Here is a 21,627-nt window from a genome sequence, read left to right on the forward strand (position 1 = left end):
AGTACAAATATATGTTTATCAAAGAATATTTCCACAAATATGAACTGTGTAACAGGCATCAGAGATTCTCAATCTTTTAGATGACAGAAATTAACTTAACAAAGAAGAATGTATGTTAAGGCCAATTTTCAATCGTTTGAAGAAAATAAAAAAAGTATTACAAATATATCAAAAATCATTCTTCAGATGTCCATTAGATATAAGTCCTTCAGATTATATATTGTGTACCTTTCTCTCTCACATATTTGATATGGGGCTTTAAATTTGTTTTCTTGAATCGCAAATCGGCAATTGTTTTATATCTATTTATCTATATTAAGTTATGAACCAATACTCTACCAGAAAAGCAATTTGTTGACAAGATAAATTTTAAAAGATTCTAAGATTTTCGTCCCATTTATAATAGCAGTAAAACTACTTTATTATTTTATTATGACAAGCAGACTTCGTCTTAGGTGACCACGGATATGTTCAATTTTCCAAAGCCAAAATGGCCTCTGTCTTTCCTGAAGTTCAGTCCTAAATTTTATTGGGGTTAATGTTAATTTTACTTTCTGTGTATTTTCTTTCAATGTTTTCTCTATTAATTTTAGTAATGATCTTGTTTTTTCCATTGCCCTGAAAGCAAAGTTTGTTTACTAATAGACTTTCATTTGCTGCCATATGTTAAACTATTATACAATAGTTATTTGGGACTGTGGTTCATAAAATTAGTTTATGTTTTAATAAAAGAGTTAGACAAGAAATGACACCATTCCGCTACTGCCAGGACAAGACATTGGAATCTGCGTTTACATTCTCAAACATATAATGCTGTGAATTAGTTATTTTTTCAACTTAAAATTAAGAATATAACTTGGGATTGTATTGAAGTATGGAGTGCTTTACTTATATCCAATATATTGAGTAAAAAGAATATGTTTCAGCTGCTGAGTCAAAAGTAAAACTGTTCAGTTTCGAATTAAGTTGTAAAATCGATGTAAAACTAAACTGTGTCATGTGAATCCTTTAATTCCATCAAGTTTGAATGTTTACTTTGTAGAATAATTATTTCAATAAGGTTTGTGATATTTTTTGTCGTTGTTGTCCCGTTCATTATTCCCTCTGAAGAATGTTTAGAACGTTAACAGAATACTAATCACTTGTTTTATTCTTGATCGCTGTTTATTTCATTGAGTTTATGTGAAGTTTGTCCGTAAGACGCAAGGAATACTCTATTGAATTATTTCGGCTCGTTTTACAAACATTTCAGAATTCTCTCTTGATTAGATTTCTGCGACAACGAGGAACATTTTACATTACGGAGATGGGACAAATCCTCTTTATTGAGTAGGACACAAACTGTTAATAGGAAATAGTAAAGGATTTACCAGTCTTTATTAAAGAAATTTGGAGAGACTAAACAAGTTCAGAAAAGGTTTTAATCGATTGAATGATCGTTTTAATTTAAAATTAAAAAGTAACATCAGTTCTAGTGTATAAATTTCTGTCCCATCACTAGGCAACCGTCGTCTGTCAACTTGTCGAAAAGTTATGAAAAACTATACTGAGCGGGTAAATACCAAACTGCATTCATCTAGATTAGACTAGTGTCCATAATGCCCCGCCGATTGTTAACCATGCACGGATCTATACCGGTTCTGGTGGAATATCTGTCACTGACGGTATCATCCACCAAAGAATGATTTCTTTCATTCAAATTATATGATTACCAAAGCATAAAACTGAAAATGTGGTAAAGCTATGATTGTAACTCCCTTAGGCACATTTCACGTTAGACGTTTTGTTTTAGCCCATTTGGTTGTCTTTCTCCCCCTTGCTGTTCTAAGCTTTTGAACACCATCTAGAGTGCCTGATGAAATTTATTCAGAAAAGCAGTTTTCAGAAAACTTGATGTGTGAAGTTATTATTTCTTTCATTTTTGAAACCTTATTATAAAATGTAACACTTGCCAACCATAGCTACCATATAAATGAAGCCGTGTGTTGGTTATATAGTCAACAGAGCCATTTCATTTAGCGTTTAAATGGTCATTGCTGTGACCCTAACTGCTAGATCTTCCCCTTTTGTCTTGTGTTAGATTGAAGGTTGAGATGTTCGACGATAGATTTTTCTTCAACTTCTGAAGAAGACTTTGGGTCAATGCACTTTTAATTTTCAGTATAAAACTGTTTTACTTAACTGGATTAAATTACATTGAAATTAACGAACGTCCAGTTATTTTATATGTTTTTTTTTTTATTACTTAGTGGCGTTGAACTAGCTTTCAGATAACTGTGAGTACTCACATATCTGTTCATTGTGTCTTTTTGTGTCGGGATGTATAAGTACCCGGCCACGTCCACTTGTATTTTTGTACATCTGACGAGTTAAGCCTTTTTCAACTAGTTTTTATAGTTCGTTCTTATGTTTTACTGTTATACCACTGTCCAAGGTTATGGGAAGGGTTGGGATCTCGTTAACATGTTTAAATCCCGCCACATTATTGATGTATGTGCCTGTCCCAAGTCAGGAGCCTGTGATTCAGTGCTTGTCGTTTGTTTATATGTTACATATTTGTTTTTCGTTTATTTTTTTTACAGAAATAAGTCCGTTAGTTTTCTCGTTTGAATTGTTTTACATTGTATTATCGGGCCTTTTATAGCTGACTATGCGGTATGGGCTTCGCTCATTGTTGAAGGCCGTACGATGACTTATAGTTGTTAATGTCTGTGTCATTTTGGTCTTTTGTGGATAGTTGTCTCATTGGCAATCATACCACATCTTCTTTTTTTATATTTATTGGGAAAACTTACATTTTTCATAATTGAAAAAACATTAAACGATAGAATTGGTTAACATTTAATGAGATACCTGATTTTGATAAAAACTTCCGAAATATCAAAATAAGAAAAGGATCATATAGGACTTATGTTCGTGAAAAAACACCAAAACAATCCTTTCAAATTCAATACAACTACCTGCCCTTGATTTTAAATGGGTTTTTATTCTGAAATTTTGAAAGTTTTATCTGTAAATTTTAAAGTGTTAGATTTTTCCGAAGTTTATTGAATAATACTTGGTAAAATATTTTTAAGCCAAAAATGTAATTTTGCAACAAGACTAGAAGATGCTCAGAAAAAAACACCTCAATTTGAGATCTACTGATCGCGCTAAGGCAGATTTTAACAAACTGCAGCATTGGGTGTTAATGGCAGATCTTTGATTTTATCACAAATTTTATTTAAAACTTGACATATTGTTAAACAAAGACCCATTGTCTTATTTTGAAAATTGCACGTTGCACTCTTGATTTGTATTTGTTATTGTTGTCGTTTGGCTTCAATTTAAATGAAGTCTATCCGACTACCCTGTTTATACCCCAAACATACAATTAACCACTGCACGACATGGTCTTGAGAAGAGGGTAATTCTGGGGAATGATTTGGGAAATGAAATAAAAAAAAAAGCAACACACTGGCTCAGGGCGGTACATTAATTTTCTCCGACTTTCAGGCTAAAAGATCGGAGAAAATTATTGTTCAGTGCATATGGCTTAAAAGGTTGTTTTAAAGATTATTTAAACTAACGAAGAATTTACGTCATGTATACAGAATTTAGGGGTAAGAGCACATATGTCGGCTAGGAGTAAGATTAATGTGTCCGTGTACAGTAACGTGTCTTCCTGTGGATTACATTGTTAACAAGCATGTAAAAAAATCTCGTTCAACATGTCTGACTTTATTGTACAAATTATGGTTCACATTCATAACAGTTTTCGACCCGATATGAATGTAATATTTGTCACTGGACGTTAATCACAAATCCTGTAACATCATACCTTTCGATTTATTTCCCTCAAATCTTTTGTCAGGTTAGCTGTTTTAGAAAACCTAGGCAGTTAACTTACATAATGAAAGGAGGACAACTCCAGCTTCGCTATTCAATAAGTAGTGAGGTGTTTATGTCCCATTAATTTCAATTTTTAAGTAAATAAGAAATATTTACACTCTGAAATTAGAACGAGAAAATCTTCTTAAAAATTCTTAATTGAGTGTCTGAACAGCATTAATTGTATTGGACATTCAACATCTTCTCATTCTCATATGTCTGAAATTAAACTGAAAAACGCAACAAATAACATCGAAGTCTTTTTTTATAAATCAGATCATAACTAAATGGCTGATTTAGATTTTTTTTTGTTTATTTTATTAAAAATGAATATAGCATTTCTTATAAAAAAAGAATGCCTTTTCTTTACACAAAACATACAGAATAATATAAAAAAAAAAGCTGCGATGATTCATAGCAAAATTTTAATGTACAGGACTGTTTTTTTTTTTATTCAGCAAGGGATCTGGTCGATTCAACGTGTGAAAATACATTCTTTTTATTTCAGATTGCTGAAAAATATGCCTTTTTACCTCGAGAGGCTGTAACACGGTTTCTTATGTCATGTTCTGACTGCCAAAAGAGGATGCACTTATCTTCTGCTGACAGTACAAACAACGAATCTGTAAATAGCAGTTTTGTAATCCCCCAGTCACAATATAGCTTTAGGACTACGGAACATGACAACGAGGCACAGAATGTACCCATTGTAGACTTCAACATGCCGATTACTCAAACTTACCTCAATCACCTTAAGTACAGAAACCTCCACACAGAAGTTTACAGCGACGAGGTAAGCGTTCATTATGTTTCACTTTGTCGGTTAGTGTTATGACAATCCTAAAGAAGGTGTACTGGTTGATTACCTAGTCTGGGAACAAAGTTTATTTATTAGTTGAAATTGGTTGTTATACCAGTCTTACCTTTCATAAACTGAGAGTACTCTTATATCGGTGCTTTGTCTATTTTTTATTTTTTTTGTACCGATCTTATTAGACAAGACTTTCCCAGATGCTTTTCATAGTTCTAATGTAATGCTGTTACACCTGTCTTAGAGGAGGGTTGAGAGCTCACAAAGCAGGTTCATCCCACCATATTCCCTTTTTCGACTGGCCTAAGGCAGGGACATATAAGCAAATGGATGGCGTTGGTTGTTTTCTGCAATACTTATTTTCGTTTGTTGTGTTAGTATATATTAGGCCGTTTTTTTTCAAACTGTGACATCCTGAACCCTTTAATGGTTCACTATACCGTGTGATTTTTGGGTCATCATCGAAGGCCTTTCGGTGGCCTGTAGGTGTACACCTCATTTGGGCTTTGATGTATAGGTGTCGCATTGTCAATCTTACAATATCTATATTTATTTTAATATTTTTTACGTCAGAAGTAAACATAGCATATTTTTTTTTCTGTTTCTGAAACGTAGATTATCTCAAAGGGACAACTACGGAATATCTGTAAGTTTTTTGTTAGATGAACAATATGCAAGTGATTTAAAGTAAGATACAAAAGATAATTTTGAAAATAAGTTATCTTGCTGTAAGGAGATGTTAAGTACAGCTTAAATGAAAAGAGATTGGGGTATACGTCAACGAGACAATAACCACAAGAAAAGAGTGTTTAATGGATTCCCAAAAATGAAAAAAATAATAATGTTGTTGCCAGATACATTTCCGTTTTATTAAGTAAATAATCAAATATTTAGTCTAGACTTAGTTTACACAAATTTTTAAACATATGAATTTATTGATTAGAATAATTCAATGAATTTTTAAAAAGAAAAAAAATGCATGATATTTTAGTTATGTAAAATAAACCAAAAGAGATCAGGAGGTGAAGGTTTTAACCAAAAAGCACACGTGGGTAAAATGTAAATGAGAAAGCAACCAAATGTCAATATATAGAGGGTAGGGTGAAGTCTTCAACAATATACAGCTATCGACAGGTGTCTATTCAATATGACAAACGGTAAATCGTCCCGAGTCAATAAAAGTTGGGAGTACAAACAAAACAATTATCCAATAACGAAACCCTCACACATTGACTTAACAAAGGAAATGTTGAATCGTTCAATATCATGGTTATATAAAAATGTTTGAACTAAAACCTGACAGCTATATATGGGCATTTGCTCTTTTTTTAATAAAAGCTGTTCGATATTTCAACTGAATCTTAAAATAATACTTTTTTATTCGACATAAAAATAGAAGATGCGTTATGATTGCCAATGAGACAAGTCTTCACGAGAGACCAACTGACAGAAAAAAATAACAACTATAAGTCACTGTGCGACCTTCAACAATGAGCAAAACCCATGTTCCCCAGTCCTTACAGGTTAGCCAGCACCTCAAGAACCCATGAGGCTGTTAATTTTAGAAATGGTGTTTCAAATTGTTTTGTTTATTGTTCTGATTGATTTTTGGTGTTTTAACGCCACTTTCAAGCACCGCATTTAGGCTATTTCGTGGCGGCCAGTTTTTATTTGTGGAGGAAGTGCCCGGATAAAACCACCGACCTTCGATAGGAAAACTGACAATCCTAGTCAATTAAGATTGGAGTCTAGTGCACCCGAAGTATTGAATGGCTAGCGATTACAGTAGTTACCACTTAGACCGCTCGGCCACAGAGGTCCCGTTTTTTTCTGTTAATAAGGGTTCTAGAAAAACATTTTATAATAATTTTTAATTCTAGTTTTTTTTTTACTTTTTATTTTTTATAAATTTTTCATACATCAGGGACTCTGATTGGGGACAATTAATCAATGTTCACGGATCATATAGGTTGACCGTGATATTTTTCTATTTGTTAATATTAAATCAGTCTATCAAACAGAATATTGATGTAGCATAACTTGAGGGTGAGTAAACAAGCTTCTATTGGACTTAAAACTAAATAGCGTTATCTCCCTTTGAATGTCACAGACGGCGGTTGAAAGTACGCTTTAATATAGGATTTTTTGTTTAAATCTTTAAAAATATTTAACTATACTTTTGAAATCAGTATGCCATAATAAAGAGGTTTCTGGGCAGTTCACATATAATTATAAGGTCAGATATGTATGATGCTAGAAAATCATATAAATTAAAATAAGGAATGATATAAAACATATGCAAATAGATAAAGGTGCATAATGATATCGTATACCTCTGAAATAAATGTGGGGAAATGACATATAGTTAAGTAACTTTTAAACCAGAGGAGCTAACGTAACCACAATATTATACATATCATGTTGTAAAAGAATGGCACTTGTTTATAGTTCTTCAATCTTGTTGATGTTATACTGTGTCAAAACTCTTTAATTTATCACCAACTATAGCTTCTCGTCAAGTCTTAAAATATAGTTTGATGCCTGGATTGGCTTTACACGTCTAGCAATTTTATTTCTATTTAAATATTTTTTAGGTGTAACATTAAGAAAACAAACCGATGAATATTTTTCATCAGTGAGACCCTGGCTAATAAAAAGCATTCTTATAGGGGCTATGCTGTCAAATTCATGAGCACCGATTTGAATAAATTTTTCTTATTCGGTTTATAATATATTAAATATAGCGTCTATCAAATAAGAAAAAAACTAGAATAAACAATTTTACAATGCTTAAACTCGAAATAATATATAAGAATTTCATGTGTATTTTGTTCTTAATGCCATCTAGTTAACCACCGAGTTGACCTTCCGAGGTCTGCCAAAGGTTATTTAACTTATATAAAACATAAACATAGATAACGAACTGGTGCAGTTGGAAATTGTCTAGTTCATAATAATTTCATCTTATTCGTTAAAATTGTATGTTAATTGTAGTTTTTATCTGTATAAGAATAAGTTTTGTATATCGAATCAGTTAATCAAATGGTTTATAATTGTTTTACTTCCAATGTTACCATTCTTTTCTTTTACCAACTGAACACGCCTAGTTCATGCGTAATCCATCTCTAGCTATGATGTTCAATTAATGTTCACACGAAATTTTTTTTTGTAATGAAGTCGAATTATGCACTTGCAATTGAATTATTCATAAGCGATGTTTCTTTGCTTATTTTTAGTTACCTTCTCATAGCTAGTTTAGCCATAAATATGATATCATCATATGGAGCCATTTTTGTTTGCATCAACGTTTTATTAATTTTTAAATAGTGATATCCATTAAAAGTGTAGTTCTTAATCTTCCGTAGAATCATGGGTATTTTAAACAAGCTTCCAGTGGATGGATATTTGATGGTACGAACATTCTAAATCTTTGCACATGTTTCGATACTATCTGCATGGGGGAGTAATATTCGTTCAAAGGGAGGTAATATTTAAATGCTTCGTGTCGACAATGAGAGAATTTGATGCATGCATTTCTAGAAGTTACCAAGATATCTTTAATAGTAGGTGTTAAGTCTTCAACATGTGTACTATGATGGAAATCTTCTTGGGTTATTTGACTTATGTATTAAAGATACAAAAAATAAAACCTGCATGAATTTGGATTTAATAGTTTGAAATATTCAAGTATTCAAGAGCTGTGTAATCGATGGCGCCGTCTTCGTGCTTTCTACCGGTTTTGTGGTTATACCACTGTTGAAAATCATGGTTGGATCTGCATGTTATAGTTTTCCGCGGGGTTTTTGGTGAATACACTCAAATCATAGATGGTATTTCATCTATGGTTAGACTGTGCTTCATATCATGTTTTAACAAAAAATATGTTTACATCATATTTACATCTCATCCGATATTTTTTCCTATAAATTTCCAGCTTATATTGCAATTTTATCAAGTGCAAATAGCATAATTTGTAGCAGAATTGAAGAATATTTTATAATTTTTGAAATATCAATTTTCACACAACAGATTTGATAATACTGCTTTTGTAATTCTATCATTTATTCAAGGAAAGTGTTTACAGTATCATGATACTATTCTGTCAAAACCTTGTATCCATTACATTGTATTGTTAAAATCACAGTGAAATCTTCTTAATATAGACTAGAAAATCTGATATCAGAGATCCATAGTTGCATGATGCATATTTACGCAGAAAAAAACCTTCCTCCTGCTAATAAGACAACTTATACCTCAGTTGAAAAAATCATTAAAGATTGTTGACATTAAAGAACACATTGTGTTATAGGATGAAAGAACATTTAATCTTTAAATTATTAGAATCATTGAAATGACTTAATGAGAGATGGTAAACTCGGCACATACTAGTACATTTTTTCTAAATACCAAAATAAGAAAGAAAAATAATTTTGATAAAAAAAAAAGAATGAAAAGAAAGAAAAAAGAGGAATAATATGTCAACTACGCGCATTAGCACATGTATACTATGAGAGTTAATTGCTCGAGAGTGAACATTGAATACCGTACGCAGTGTCTGATAGAGAGAAACATTTTTTTTAAAATCAACTGTAAATACAAAGATTGATTGATTGATTATTGGTGTTTAAACACCTGTCTATATGTCATATATCATGGCAACCATTTTATTTGGCGGAGGAAGCCGATGTAGTTGTTGAGAATCACCGACATTCTCTAGGAAACTGGCAATCAAAAGTCGATAAATATTGGAGTTGAACGCACAAAACCAAAGCAGGGTTCGAACTCACAATCTCAATGTTGTCAGGCTAGTGACCACTGGCAGAAGTTACACTATTCAAACCACTTGGCCATCGACAGAGGCATCTTTCATTCTGTTTGATTTTTTTAACTAAATAACTGTCCTTAATTTGTACGTAATCTAAGTTGCTAATGTTATATAACTTTCGGTCATTGTTTGTGTATAGTTATGTATTAGTCACTCATATTTCTCTTTCTTATAAATTATATTTAATGTTTTATGCTCTTTGACAGTAAATTAAATTAAATAAATAAATATTTGGTTTGAAATCAAAGGAATTTTAAAAATATTATTTCGGTCATTCTCAGCGTTACCTCGTAAAATATATATTGTATTAAAATGTTAAACTTTTTTAATTTTTTTTTTAAAGATGGTATTTTCTCGGAACTTGTCATGACGTCAATTAGTTTACTGTCGCGAATGTACTAGTTTTAGTACAGCATAAAAGTCGAGTCGAAGATTGCAATGAACTCTGACTTCCTTTTTTTACTTGCGTGTGACGTGTTACATTAAACCCGGACATGCTTTCTCGTCCGGGGTCACTCCTATTTAAAGATGTCAGTGTGTAGTGTTATTGACTGTTGTATAAATGTTTGTCCCTTTTCTTGTCTTGCATGTGTCTTGCTATCTCGTACATTGATTGTGTTAGTAAATTATGACATATTTTTACTTTTTTCTGGTCTAGACGACTGATTAGTCCAATACTGATTTTTATAGTTTACTCTTATACTGTACTGATTTACCACTATTCATGAAAGGAAAACGTTGAGCCCTGACAAACCTGTTCAATAACCCAACCACACTCTTTATGTCCAAAGTCAAAAACCTATAATTCGTGGTTGTCGTTTGTTTCTGTCTTTCATATATTTTTTTTCGTTTATTATTGTTCTTCGAATGAATTTAACATGCATGTTTTTTAATTGTTTCACATTTCGTCATGTAGTTACCTTTCACAGTTTTTGGGGTTTTGCTCATTGTTGAAGACCATACAGTACCATATAATTGTGTAGATCATCATCATGTGATTTTAGGTTGTATTATTGGAATGTTGTTTTTAGCTTATTTGGGCAAAACCGAACCGTACTGGCCGCTAAAAGCGAATTGTTATTTCACTACATTGTATTTGCATTTCATTAATGATAGAGCCAAAAAATAAATGATATATTTGATTTTTTTATATATCTCGTAGCTAGTGCCCAGTTGCATTTTATATACAACTTTAAAAATGTATAGTTTATATACAGTTTAAGGAATGTACAGTTTATATACAGCTTAAGGGACAACATCAAAAGATCAATGTATGATAGAAAACTTAAATCAAATACTTTGAAGGTGTGGGGTTTAAATTGCTGCAAGTTTTGTTTATCCAAAATCGATTTTACATATAACCATATTGGTCAATTATTTTTTCCCAAATTAAGTTGGGGTGGTCAGTGTAAAAACTATACGAATTAATTCAAAAGTTAAATGAATTAAAAATTTTTATCATACATTGAACTTTTGATGTCGTCCTTATATAGAGCTTTACAGCTGTACAGATTATATAAAGATTTGCAGCTGTAAAGTTTATATACAGATTTACAGATGAACAGTTTATAATTTTTTTTAAAGCTACGGCTTTACAGATGAACAGTTTATAAAAAACTTTAAAGCTACAGCTTAACCTATGAACAGTTTATATACAGCTTTACATATGTACAGTTTGTATACACTGTTACAGCTGTACAGTTAATATACTCTTTACAGATGTACAGTTTGTATACAGTTTGTATTCACTTTCACAGATGTACAGTTTGTTTACACTTTTACAGCTGTACATTTTATAAACACTTTTACAGATGTACAGTTTGTATACACTGTTACAGCTGTACAGTTAATATACTCTTTACAGATGTACATTTTGTATACAGTTTGTATTCACTTTTACAGCTGTACATTTTATAAACACTTTTACAGATGTACAGTTTGTATACACTTTTACAGCTGTACAGTTTGTATACACTTTTACAGCTGTACATTTTATAAACACTTTTACAGATGTACAGTTTGTATACACTTTTACAGCTGTACATTTTATAAACACTTTTACAGATGTACATTTTATAAACACTTTTACAGATGTACAGTTTGTATACACTTTTACAGATGTACATTTTATAAACACTTTTACAGATGTACAGTTTGTTTACACTTTTACAGCTGTACAGTTTGTATTCACTTTTACAGCTGTACATTTTATAAACACTTTTACAGATGTACAGTTTGTATACACTTTTACAGCTGTACATTTTATAAACACTTTTACAGATGTACAGTTTGTATACACTTTTACAGCTGTACATTTTATAAACACTTTTACAGATGTACATTTTATAAACACTTTTACAGATGTACAGTTTGTATACACTTTTACAGATGTACATTTTATAAACACTTTTACAGATGTACAGTTTGTTTACACTTTTACAGCTGTACAGTTTGTATTCACTTTTACAGCTGTACATTTTATAAACACTTTTACAGATGTACAGTTTGTATACACTTTTACAGCTGTACATTTTATAAACACTTTTACAGATGTACAGTTTGTATACACTTTTACAGCTGCACAGTTTGTATACACTTTTACAGATGTACATTTTATAAACACTTTTACAGATGTACAGTTTGTATACACTTTTAAAGCTGTACAGTTTATAAACACTTTTACAGATGTACAGTTTGTATACACTTTTAAAGCTGTACAGTTTATATACACTTTTACAGATGAATAGTTAATATACAGCTTTACAGGTGTACAGTAGTTGAGGTAGATGTGGTCAGTGTAAAAACTATGCGAATTAATTTAAAAGTTCAATGGTTTTTTTTATCATACATTGAGAACTTTTGATGTCGTCCCTATATTGAGCGTTACAGCTGTACAGTTTATATACAGCTTTACAGATAAACAGTTTAAAAAAATTAAAGCTACAGCTTTACAGATGTCCAGTTTGTATTCACTTTTACAGCTGTACATTTTATAAACACTTTTACAGATGTACAGTTTGTATACACTTTTACAGCTGTACATTTTATAAACACTTTTACAGATGTACAGTTTGTATACACTTTTACAGCTGTACAGTTTGTATACACTTTTACAAATGTACATTTTATAAACACTTTTACAGATGTACAGTTTGTATACACTTTTACAGCTGTACATTTTATAAACACTTTTACAGATGTACATTTTATAAACACTTTTACAGATGTACAGTTTGTATACACTTTTACAGATGTACATTTTATAAACACTTTTACAGATGTACAGTTTGTTTACACTTTTACAGCTGTACAGTTTGTATTCACTTTTACAGCTGTACATTTTATAAACACTTTTACAGATGTACAGTTTGTATACACTTTTACAGCTGTACATTTTATAAACACTTTTACAGATGTACAGTTTGTATACACTTTTACAGATGTACATTTTATAAACACTTTTACAGATGTACAGTTTGTTTACACTTTTACAGCTGTACAGTTTGTATTCACTTTTACAGCTGTACATTTTATAAACACTTTTACAGATGTACAGTTTGTATACACTTTTACAGCTGTACATTTTATAAACACTTTTACAGATGTACAGTTTGTATACACTTTTACAGATGTACATTTTATAAACACTTTTACAGATGTACAGTTTGTTTACACTTTTACAGCTGTACAGTTTGTATTCACTTTTACAGCTGTACATTTTATAAACACTTTTACAGATGTACAGTTTGTATACACTTTTACAGATGTACATTTTATAAACACTTTTACAGATGTACAGTTTGTTTACACTTTTACAGCTGTACAGTTTGTATTCACTTTTACAGCTGTACATTTTATAAACACTTTTACAGATGTACAGTTTGTATACACTTTTACAGCTGTACATTTTATAAACACTTTTACAGATGTACATTTTATAAACACTTTTACAGATGTACAGTTTGTATACACTTTTACAGATGTACATTTTATAAACACTTTTACAGATGTACAGTTTGTTTACACTTTTACAGCTGTACAGTTTGTATTCACTTTTACAGCTGTACATTTTATAAACACTTTTACAGATGTACAGTTTGTATACACTTTTACAGCTGTACATTTTATAAACACTTTTACAGATGTACATTTTATAAACACTTTTACAGATGTACAGTTTGTATACACTTTTACAGCTGTACAGTTTGTATTCACTTTTACAGCTGTACATTTTATAAACACTTTTACAGATGTACAGTTTGTATACACTTTTACAGCTGTACATTTTATAAACACTTTTACAGATGTACAGTTTGTATACACTTTTACAGCTGTACAGTTTGTATACACTTTTACAGATGTACATTTTATAAACACTTTTACAGATGTACAGTTTGTATACACTTTTACAGATGTACAGTTTGTTTACACTTTTACAGCTGTACAGTTTGTATTCACTTTTACAGCTGTACATTTTATAAACACTTTTACAGATGTACATTTTATAAACACTTTTACAGATGTACAGTTTGTATACACTTTTACAGATGTACATTTTATAAACACTTTTACAGATGTACAGTTTGTATACACTTTTACAGCTGTACATTTTATAAACACTTTTACAGATGTACATTTTATAAACACTTTTACAGATGTACAGTTTGTATACACTTTTACAGATGTACATTTTATAAACACTTTTACAGATGTACAGTTTGTTTACACTTTTACAGCTGTACAGTTTGTATTCACTTTTACAGCTGTACATTTTATAAACACTTTTACAGATGTACAGTTTGTATACACTTTTACAGCTGTACATTTTATAAACACTTTTACAGATGTACAGTTTGTATACACTTTTACAGATGTACATTTTATAAACACTTTTACAGATGTACACTTTGTTTACACTTTTACAGCTGTACAGTTTGTATTCACTTTTACAGCTGTACATTTTATAAACACTTTTACAGATGTACAGTTTGTATACACTTTTACAGCTGTACATTTTATAAACACTTTTACAGATGTACAGTTTGTATACACTTTTACAGATGTACATTTTATAAACACTTTTACAGATGTACAGTTTGTTTACACTTTTACAGCTGTACAGTTTGTATTCACTTTTACAGCTGTACATTTTATAAACACTTTTACAGATGTACAGTTTGTATACACTTTTACAGATGTACATTTTATAAACACTTTTACAGATGTACAGTTTGTTTACACTTTTACAGCTGTACAGTTTGTATTCACTTTTACAGCTGTACATTTTATAAACACTTTTACAGATGTACAGTTTGTATACACTTTTACAGCTGTACATTTTATAAACACTTTTACAGATGTACAGTTTGTATACACTTTTACAGCTGTACAGTTTGTATACACTTTTACAGATGTACATTTTATAAACACTTTTACAGATGTACAGTTTGTATACACTTTTACAGCTGTACATTTTATAAACACTTTTACAGATGTACAGTTTGTATACACTTTTACAGATGTACATTTTATAAACACTTTTACAGATGTACAGTTTGTTTACACTTTTACAGCTGTACAGTTTGTATTCACTTTTACAGCTGTACATTTTATAAACACTTTTACAGATGTACAGTTTGTATACACTTTTACAGCTGCACATTTTATAAACACTTTTACAGATGTACAGTTTGTATACACTTTTACAGCTGTACATTTTATAAACACGTTTACAGATGTACAGTTTGTATACACTTTTACAGCTGTACATTTTATAAACACTTTTACAGATGTACAGTTTGTATACACTTTTACAGATGTACATTTTATAAACACTTTTACAGATGTACAGTTTGTTTACACTTTTACAGCTGTACAGTTTGTATTCACTTTTACAGCTGTACATTTTATAAACACTTTTACAGATGTACAGTTTGTATACACTTTTACAGCTGTACAGTTTGTATACACTTTTACAGATGTACATTTTATAAACACTTTTACAGATGTACAGTTTGTATACACTTTTACAGCTGTACATTTTATAAACACTTTTACAGATGTATAGTTTATAAACACTTTTACAGCTGTACAGTTTGTATACACTTTTACAGATGTACATTTTATAAACACTTTTACAGATGTACAGTTTGTATACACTTTTAAAGCTGTACAGTTTATATACACTTTTACAGATGAATAGTTAATATACAGCTTTACAGGTGTACAGTAGTTGAGGTAGATGTGGTCAGTGTAAAAACTATGCGAATTAATTTAAAAGTTCAATGGTTTTTTTTATCATACATTGAACTTTTGATGTCGTCCCTATATTGAGCGTTACAGCTGTACAGTTTATATACAGCTTTACAGATAAACAGTTTAAAAAAAATTAAAGCTACAGCTTTACAGATGTCCAGTTTGTATACACTTTTACAGCTGTACAGTTAATATACTCTTTTACAGATGCACAGTTAGTATACACTTTAACAGATGTACAGTTTATATACAGCTTTAATGTTGTACAGTTTGTATACACTTTTACAGCTGTACAGTTTGTATACACTTTAACAGATGTACAGTTTGTATACACTTTTACAGCTGTACAGTTAATATACTCTTTTACAGATGTACAGTTAATATAAACTTTTACAGATGTACAGTTTGTATACACTTTAACAGATGTACAGTTTATATACAGGTTTAATGTTGTACAGTTTGTTTACACTTTTACAGCTGTACAGTTTGTATACACTTTAACAGATGTACAGTTTGTTTACACTTTTACAGATGTATAGTTTATATACACTTTTACAGCTGTACAGTTTGTATACACTTTTTACAAATGTACAGTTAATATACAGCTTTACAGATGTACAGTTTATATACACTTTTACAGATGTACAGTTTGTATACACTTTTACAGATGTACAGTTTGTATACACTTTTTACAGATGAACAGTTAATATACTCTTTTATAGCTGTACAGTTAATATACTCTTTTATAGCTGTACAGTTTTATACACTTTTACAGATGTACAGTTTGTATACACTTTTACAGATGTACAGTTTGTATACACTTTTACAGATGTACAGTTTATATACAGCTTTAATGTTGTACAGTTTGTTTACACTTTTACAGCTGTACAGTTTGTATACACTTTAACAGATGTACAGTTTGTATACACTTTTACAGATGTACAGTTTGTATACACTTTTACAGCTGTACAGTTTGTATACACTTTAACAGATGTACAGTTTGTATACACTTTAACAGATGTACAGTTTGTATACACTTTTACAGATGTACAGTTTGTATACACTTTTTACAAATGTACAGTTAATATACAGCTTTACAGATGTACAGTTTATATACACTTTTACAGATGTACAGTTTGTATACACTTTTACAGATGTATAGTTTGTATACACTTTTACAGATGTACAGTTTGTATACACTTTTTACAAATGTACAGTTAATTTTCAGCTTTACAGATGTACAGTTTATATACACTTTTACAGATGTACAGTTTGTATACACTTTTACAGATGTACAGTTAATATACTCTTTTACAGCTGTACGGTTTGTATACACTTTTTACAGATGAACAGTTAATATACTCTTTTATAGCTGTACAGTTAATATACTCTTTTATAGCTGTACAGTTTTATACACTTTTTACAGATGTATAGTTTATATACACTTTTACAGCTGTACAGTTTGTATACACTTTCACAGATGTACAGTTTATATACAGCTTTACAGATGTACAGTTTGTATTCAGCTTTACAGATGTACAGTTAATATACAGCTTTACAGATGTACAGTTTATATACACCATTACAGATGTACAGTTTGTATACACTTTTACAGCTGTACAGTTTGTATACACTTTTTACAGATGTACAGTTAATATATTCTTTTATAGCTGTACAGTTAATATACTCTTTTATAGCTGTACAGTTTTTATACACTTTTTACAGATGTATAGTTTATATACACTTTTACAGCTGTACAGTTTGTATACACTTTCACAAATGTACAGTTTATATACAGCTTTACAGATGTACAGTTTGTATTCAGCTTTACAGATGTACAGTTTATATATACAGCTTTACATATGTTCAGTTTATATACAGCTTTACAGCTGTACAGTTTATATAGAGCTTATCGGATGAACAGTTTATATACAGCTTTATAGATGTACACTTTATATACACTTTTACAGCTGGCAAGTTTGTATACAGCTTTACGAATGTACATTTGATATGCATCTTTAGAACTGTACATCAAAGATAACTTATACTAAAGTAGCTATCTAATTAAAAACCAATCTGTCATTGCTCCCGTTTTCTGATTTGTCGGGTGGGAGATCTAACGAACCCCGCTTTGAGGTTACATTAAATAATCACCCTGTAATAAGGTAAAAACAAAATTAACCCTTTTCTCCTTCGGGGCATCAAATTTATCAAAAAGTAACTTTCAGATTAGATAACATCAAATTATACTGGTTATTCATGTCAATATAGTGCCCAAAAAAATAATTGAGAAGATGCATAGTTTTCTCTTATATTAATATTGTTTGGATGTCTTCTACTTGTATGTATTTTGTAGATTTGTTGATTTTTTTGATTTTTTTCAACATTAATGAAAATATTTCTATCTAGTTAAAAAAAAAATCCAAAGCAATACTTTTTTTTTATTTATTTGATTTTTGTTTAGCATTTTTGTTTATCCTGGAAATGATTTCCATTCTATTCATCATACACATTCCATTAACTATATCAATGTTTGAGCGGTGAATACGATAGACGATACAGTCACTTTGTTCCGTATGAATAATAAATTAAGATGTTTCCATCCAAATATCTTTGACGCGAGTAATATCCAACAACTTATCCACAGACAAAACAACCAAAATCAATAGATGGCGCTGCGGGTCAAATACAGAATAGAATCATGAAACCCTCTGTGATTTTGTAGCCCTGACTACTGTCAGATCAATACAGAAACAAGTTCGGTTTAGATAAGATTTTTACCTGTTACAAAGGGACACCGTTGGACAAATTCAGGTGTTCTTAATTTACCTGTGTAAAATCGATGTTATTTTAACTGTAAAAGAAAGGTTTGGTGAAAGCGTGTCTTATTTTGTTCTGGAATAATTTAGGAGATTTATTAGAGGATTTCGTTGACACATCAGAAGTCAAGACAAGAGCTTGATTTCATGTGATTAATGATCACGATGTATAATGTTAAGAGATAGGAAAGGAGTTTCTTTGGAGAAAATCATATGTTTGGTAATGGTGACTTCTGCTGACAGATATAACCATTAGAGAACTTGCGCCTGTAAATGTTAAACATAAATTCACTGAGAAGACTATTAAAAAAAAAATAATCCCAGAAAAAGACAAAACGTGTTCGTTTAAATCATGTTCAACTTTGCATTCTGCCAAATCAGATCTAAATTCAAGTTCTTAGAAATATGAGGATGTTGTATGAGTGCCATTTAGAAACCTCTCCATCCATGTCCCAATGTAATGTATAAAAAGTAAGCCATTATAGGTCGAAGTAAACCGTTATAGGTAGAACGTGAACCATGATAGGCCTTCAACACGGAGCCTTGTTTTTCACTGAATAGCAAACAATAAAGGACTCAAAATTATCCAAACAGGAAAACCGACGTTTTAATCTATAAAATACACGAGAAACACTTATAAAAGACATCAACAAACGATAACCACTAAACAACAGATGCAAACAAATGTATTGGGTTCAAACGATTTTAAAGGCGCCAACCTTCACTCTAACATTAAACAGTAGAATAACATTACAACATAGAAAGAGATTCTATAAAACCTTCTACGTTTTCACGTTTTCAACAAAGATGTGAGCTGAAAAAAGAGTATATTTTAAGGATGTTATTTTAATCATATACCAATACGTATTTCTTGCTGAATCCTTCTTTTTACTTGGATAGAAAGCTCTCCATTTAAAGTAGAAGGGAACTGATGTAAGGATTATTGCTCATTTTTATATTTTAAAAACAACTAACCATCGGGTTGAAAAGAAAAAAAAAATGAATATGGGTCAGTCTTAAAGAATAGTCTAAAAAGAGTAAAAACTGATGCGATATTCTCCAACTGTTTAATTGACTTTTATATCGAATTTAACTATATCTGTGGAAAGGGATACTCATAAACGAACGTTGGAAAAAGTGTATAGCCAGAATCAGAACCTATTCTATTCTTAATGTAGGCAGGAGTTTTCAACTTTGTAAAATATCGATTAATGCCGCCATTTTATACAAAACATGCCTGTATACCAATTTTGACAGTTTTGTTCATAAATTGCTCTCCCTGTTCTTAATTTCATAAGACAACTGTTAATTTATTATTCCTGTTTATGACATAAATTGTTCTCTATAAGTCAAAGGCTAAAGGTGATAATGAAGTTTGATGACAAAAAAGGTAATACCACGACTCACAATTTAGTGCTGAACAAATGATATTTTAATAGAGCTGGTGATGGAAACGAAACTCACATTTAAGAAGATAACACTTGGTTTGACTGACATTTTAGGAGATAACACATGGTTTGACTGAAAGATATATCCAGGATGGTTTCTTGATCTAATTTTGGTTTTTCCATTTGGTGTGTTTCCAGAAATGTTTTTTTCCCAAAAGATTTGTAAAATGAAGCATCACATGATACTTTTTAGCAACTACTTCAGATTCTTATGTTATCATGATGTGCATGTAGCTGTTCACAAATGTAGTCGTTTGTAAGGACACCAATGTGTAGGTGAGCGGCGTTAAGATGTTTTCAAATAAGTTTACAAAGTTGAATAGACTACGTACGTAAAAGCTTTTTTTCTACATATAGACAACATAACTACTTCTATTAAAAGTTAGCACAACATTAAGATTACTTGTCGAAATCTACAACAATCAGTCATTTTAAACCAAATATTTATTAAAAACTTAAACACATGTGTGAAACAAACTTATATTCGCATACAAAATGTCGTACGTTGCTTGCGCTTATTGGTTTATAAAAGAAAACTACCTATTTTGCTAATTGCAACTTGGATGGAGAGTTGTCTCATTGACACTCATACCACCACTCCTTAATTATATCTTTAAAATCAACGTATTTGTAATGATTTTCAAAATAAATGAAAGAAAAAATTATGTATGATGCCAGTTTGAAGTTTATGACCTTATCATATATACGAATGTGTTAATGTAACTTCAATGTTTTCTTATATTTAGGTCTTTATTAAAAGTTTAGTTTCTTTTTCCCTCATAAATTAAAATGAACCTTTTAAGTGTCCTATTTGTTTAACTTTAATGAAATGTTTGCATGTAAAATAAAGAGAGATATTGTAAAGACGAACAAATATCGAAAATAAAATGAAATGTTAACTTACAAGTAACAAATTTTATAATCAGACCCATTGTATTGCGTCTATCTCACACCTTACAGCAGCATCCGTTGGTGGCTTTTGCAGTTAAACATCCAATACATTTCCATTTTATTTTAGGAAATATTTCATTTCGGGGATGTACCCACGGAGATGGGAAACACAGTTGAACATATCTATATATAGATACTAAAATAACGAGGTCCAATGTGTCAGCCGTTATGGGGTAAAGACGACAAATCAAAGAATTCAACTTTATATATAGCTTATATAGAGCAATGGTTAAAATTAACAATTACACCACTCTAGATCCTTTTGTTTTACACTGAATTAATATTGCCAATAATTAATAAGTTCCGGGTCGAATCCGGTACCGATACCAAAAGTATATTCACCTTTTACCATTATCTTATCTGTACGTTCCGCATCTGACAGGCGCACCACCAAACGGTGTATTTAGGATTTTGCTGTATACATGGGTCATAATCATAGGGTTAGCACTATACTAAATTCAATCATTGTCAAATTGTTCCCTATTGTAGTTTTTAAATCAGTAATACTTTCTAAGATAACAATACAAGTACTAAAAATCTGGACTCAAAATAAGACTTACTAGGTACAGTTTTCAATTTGTTAGCGGGCATGACGTAAAACAGCGAATCAAAGAATTCAACTTTATTTATAACAATCAAAGCACAATG

At 30.7% G+C, this 21,627-nt stretch overlaps 1 protein-coding gene across 2 annotated transcripts in view; it reads left to right on the top strand.

Annotated features, from left to right (window-relative positions):
• LOC134696078 (nucleolar protein 4-like) overlaps positions 1-21,627 on the top strand; it is a 58,944-nt gene that overhangs the window by 13,994 nt on the left and 23,323 nt on the right. For both annotated transcript variants that reach the window (XM_063557678.1, XM_063557670.1), the window contains exon 3: positions 4,379-4,663. In XM_063557678.1, coding sequence (XP_063413748.1) covers positions 4,379-4,663 — 285 coding nt within the window. The remainder of the gene's footprint in view (positions 1-4,378; positions 4,664-21,627) is intronic.

This window comes from Mytilus trossulus, chromosome 1 (genome assembly GCF_036588685.1).
Source record: "Mytilus trossulus isolate FHL-02 chromosome 1, PNRI_Mtr1.1.1.hap1, whole genome shotgun sequence".
Lineage (NCBI taxonomy): Eukaryota > Metazoa > Mollusca > Bivalvia > Mytilida > Mytilidae > Mytilus > Mytilus trossulus.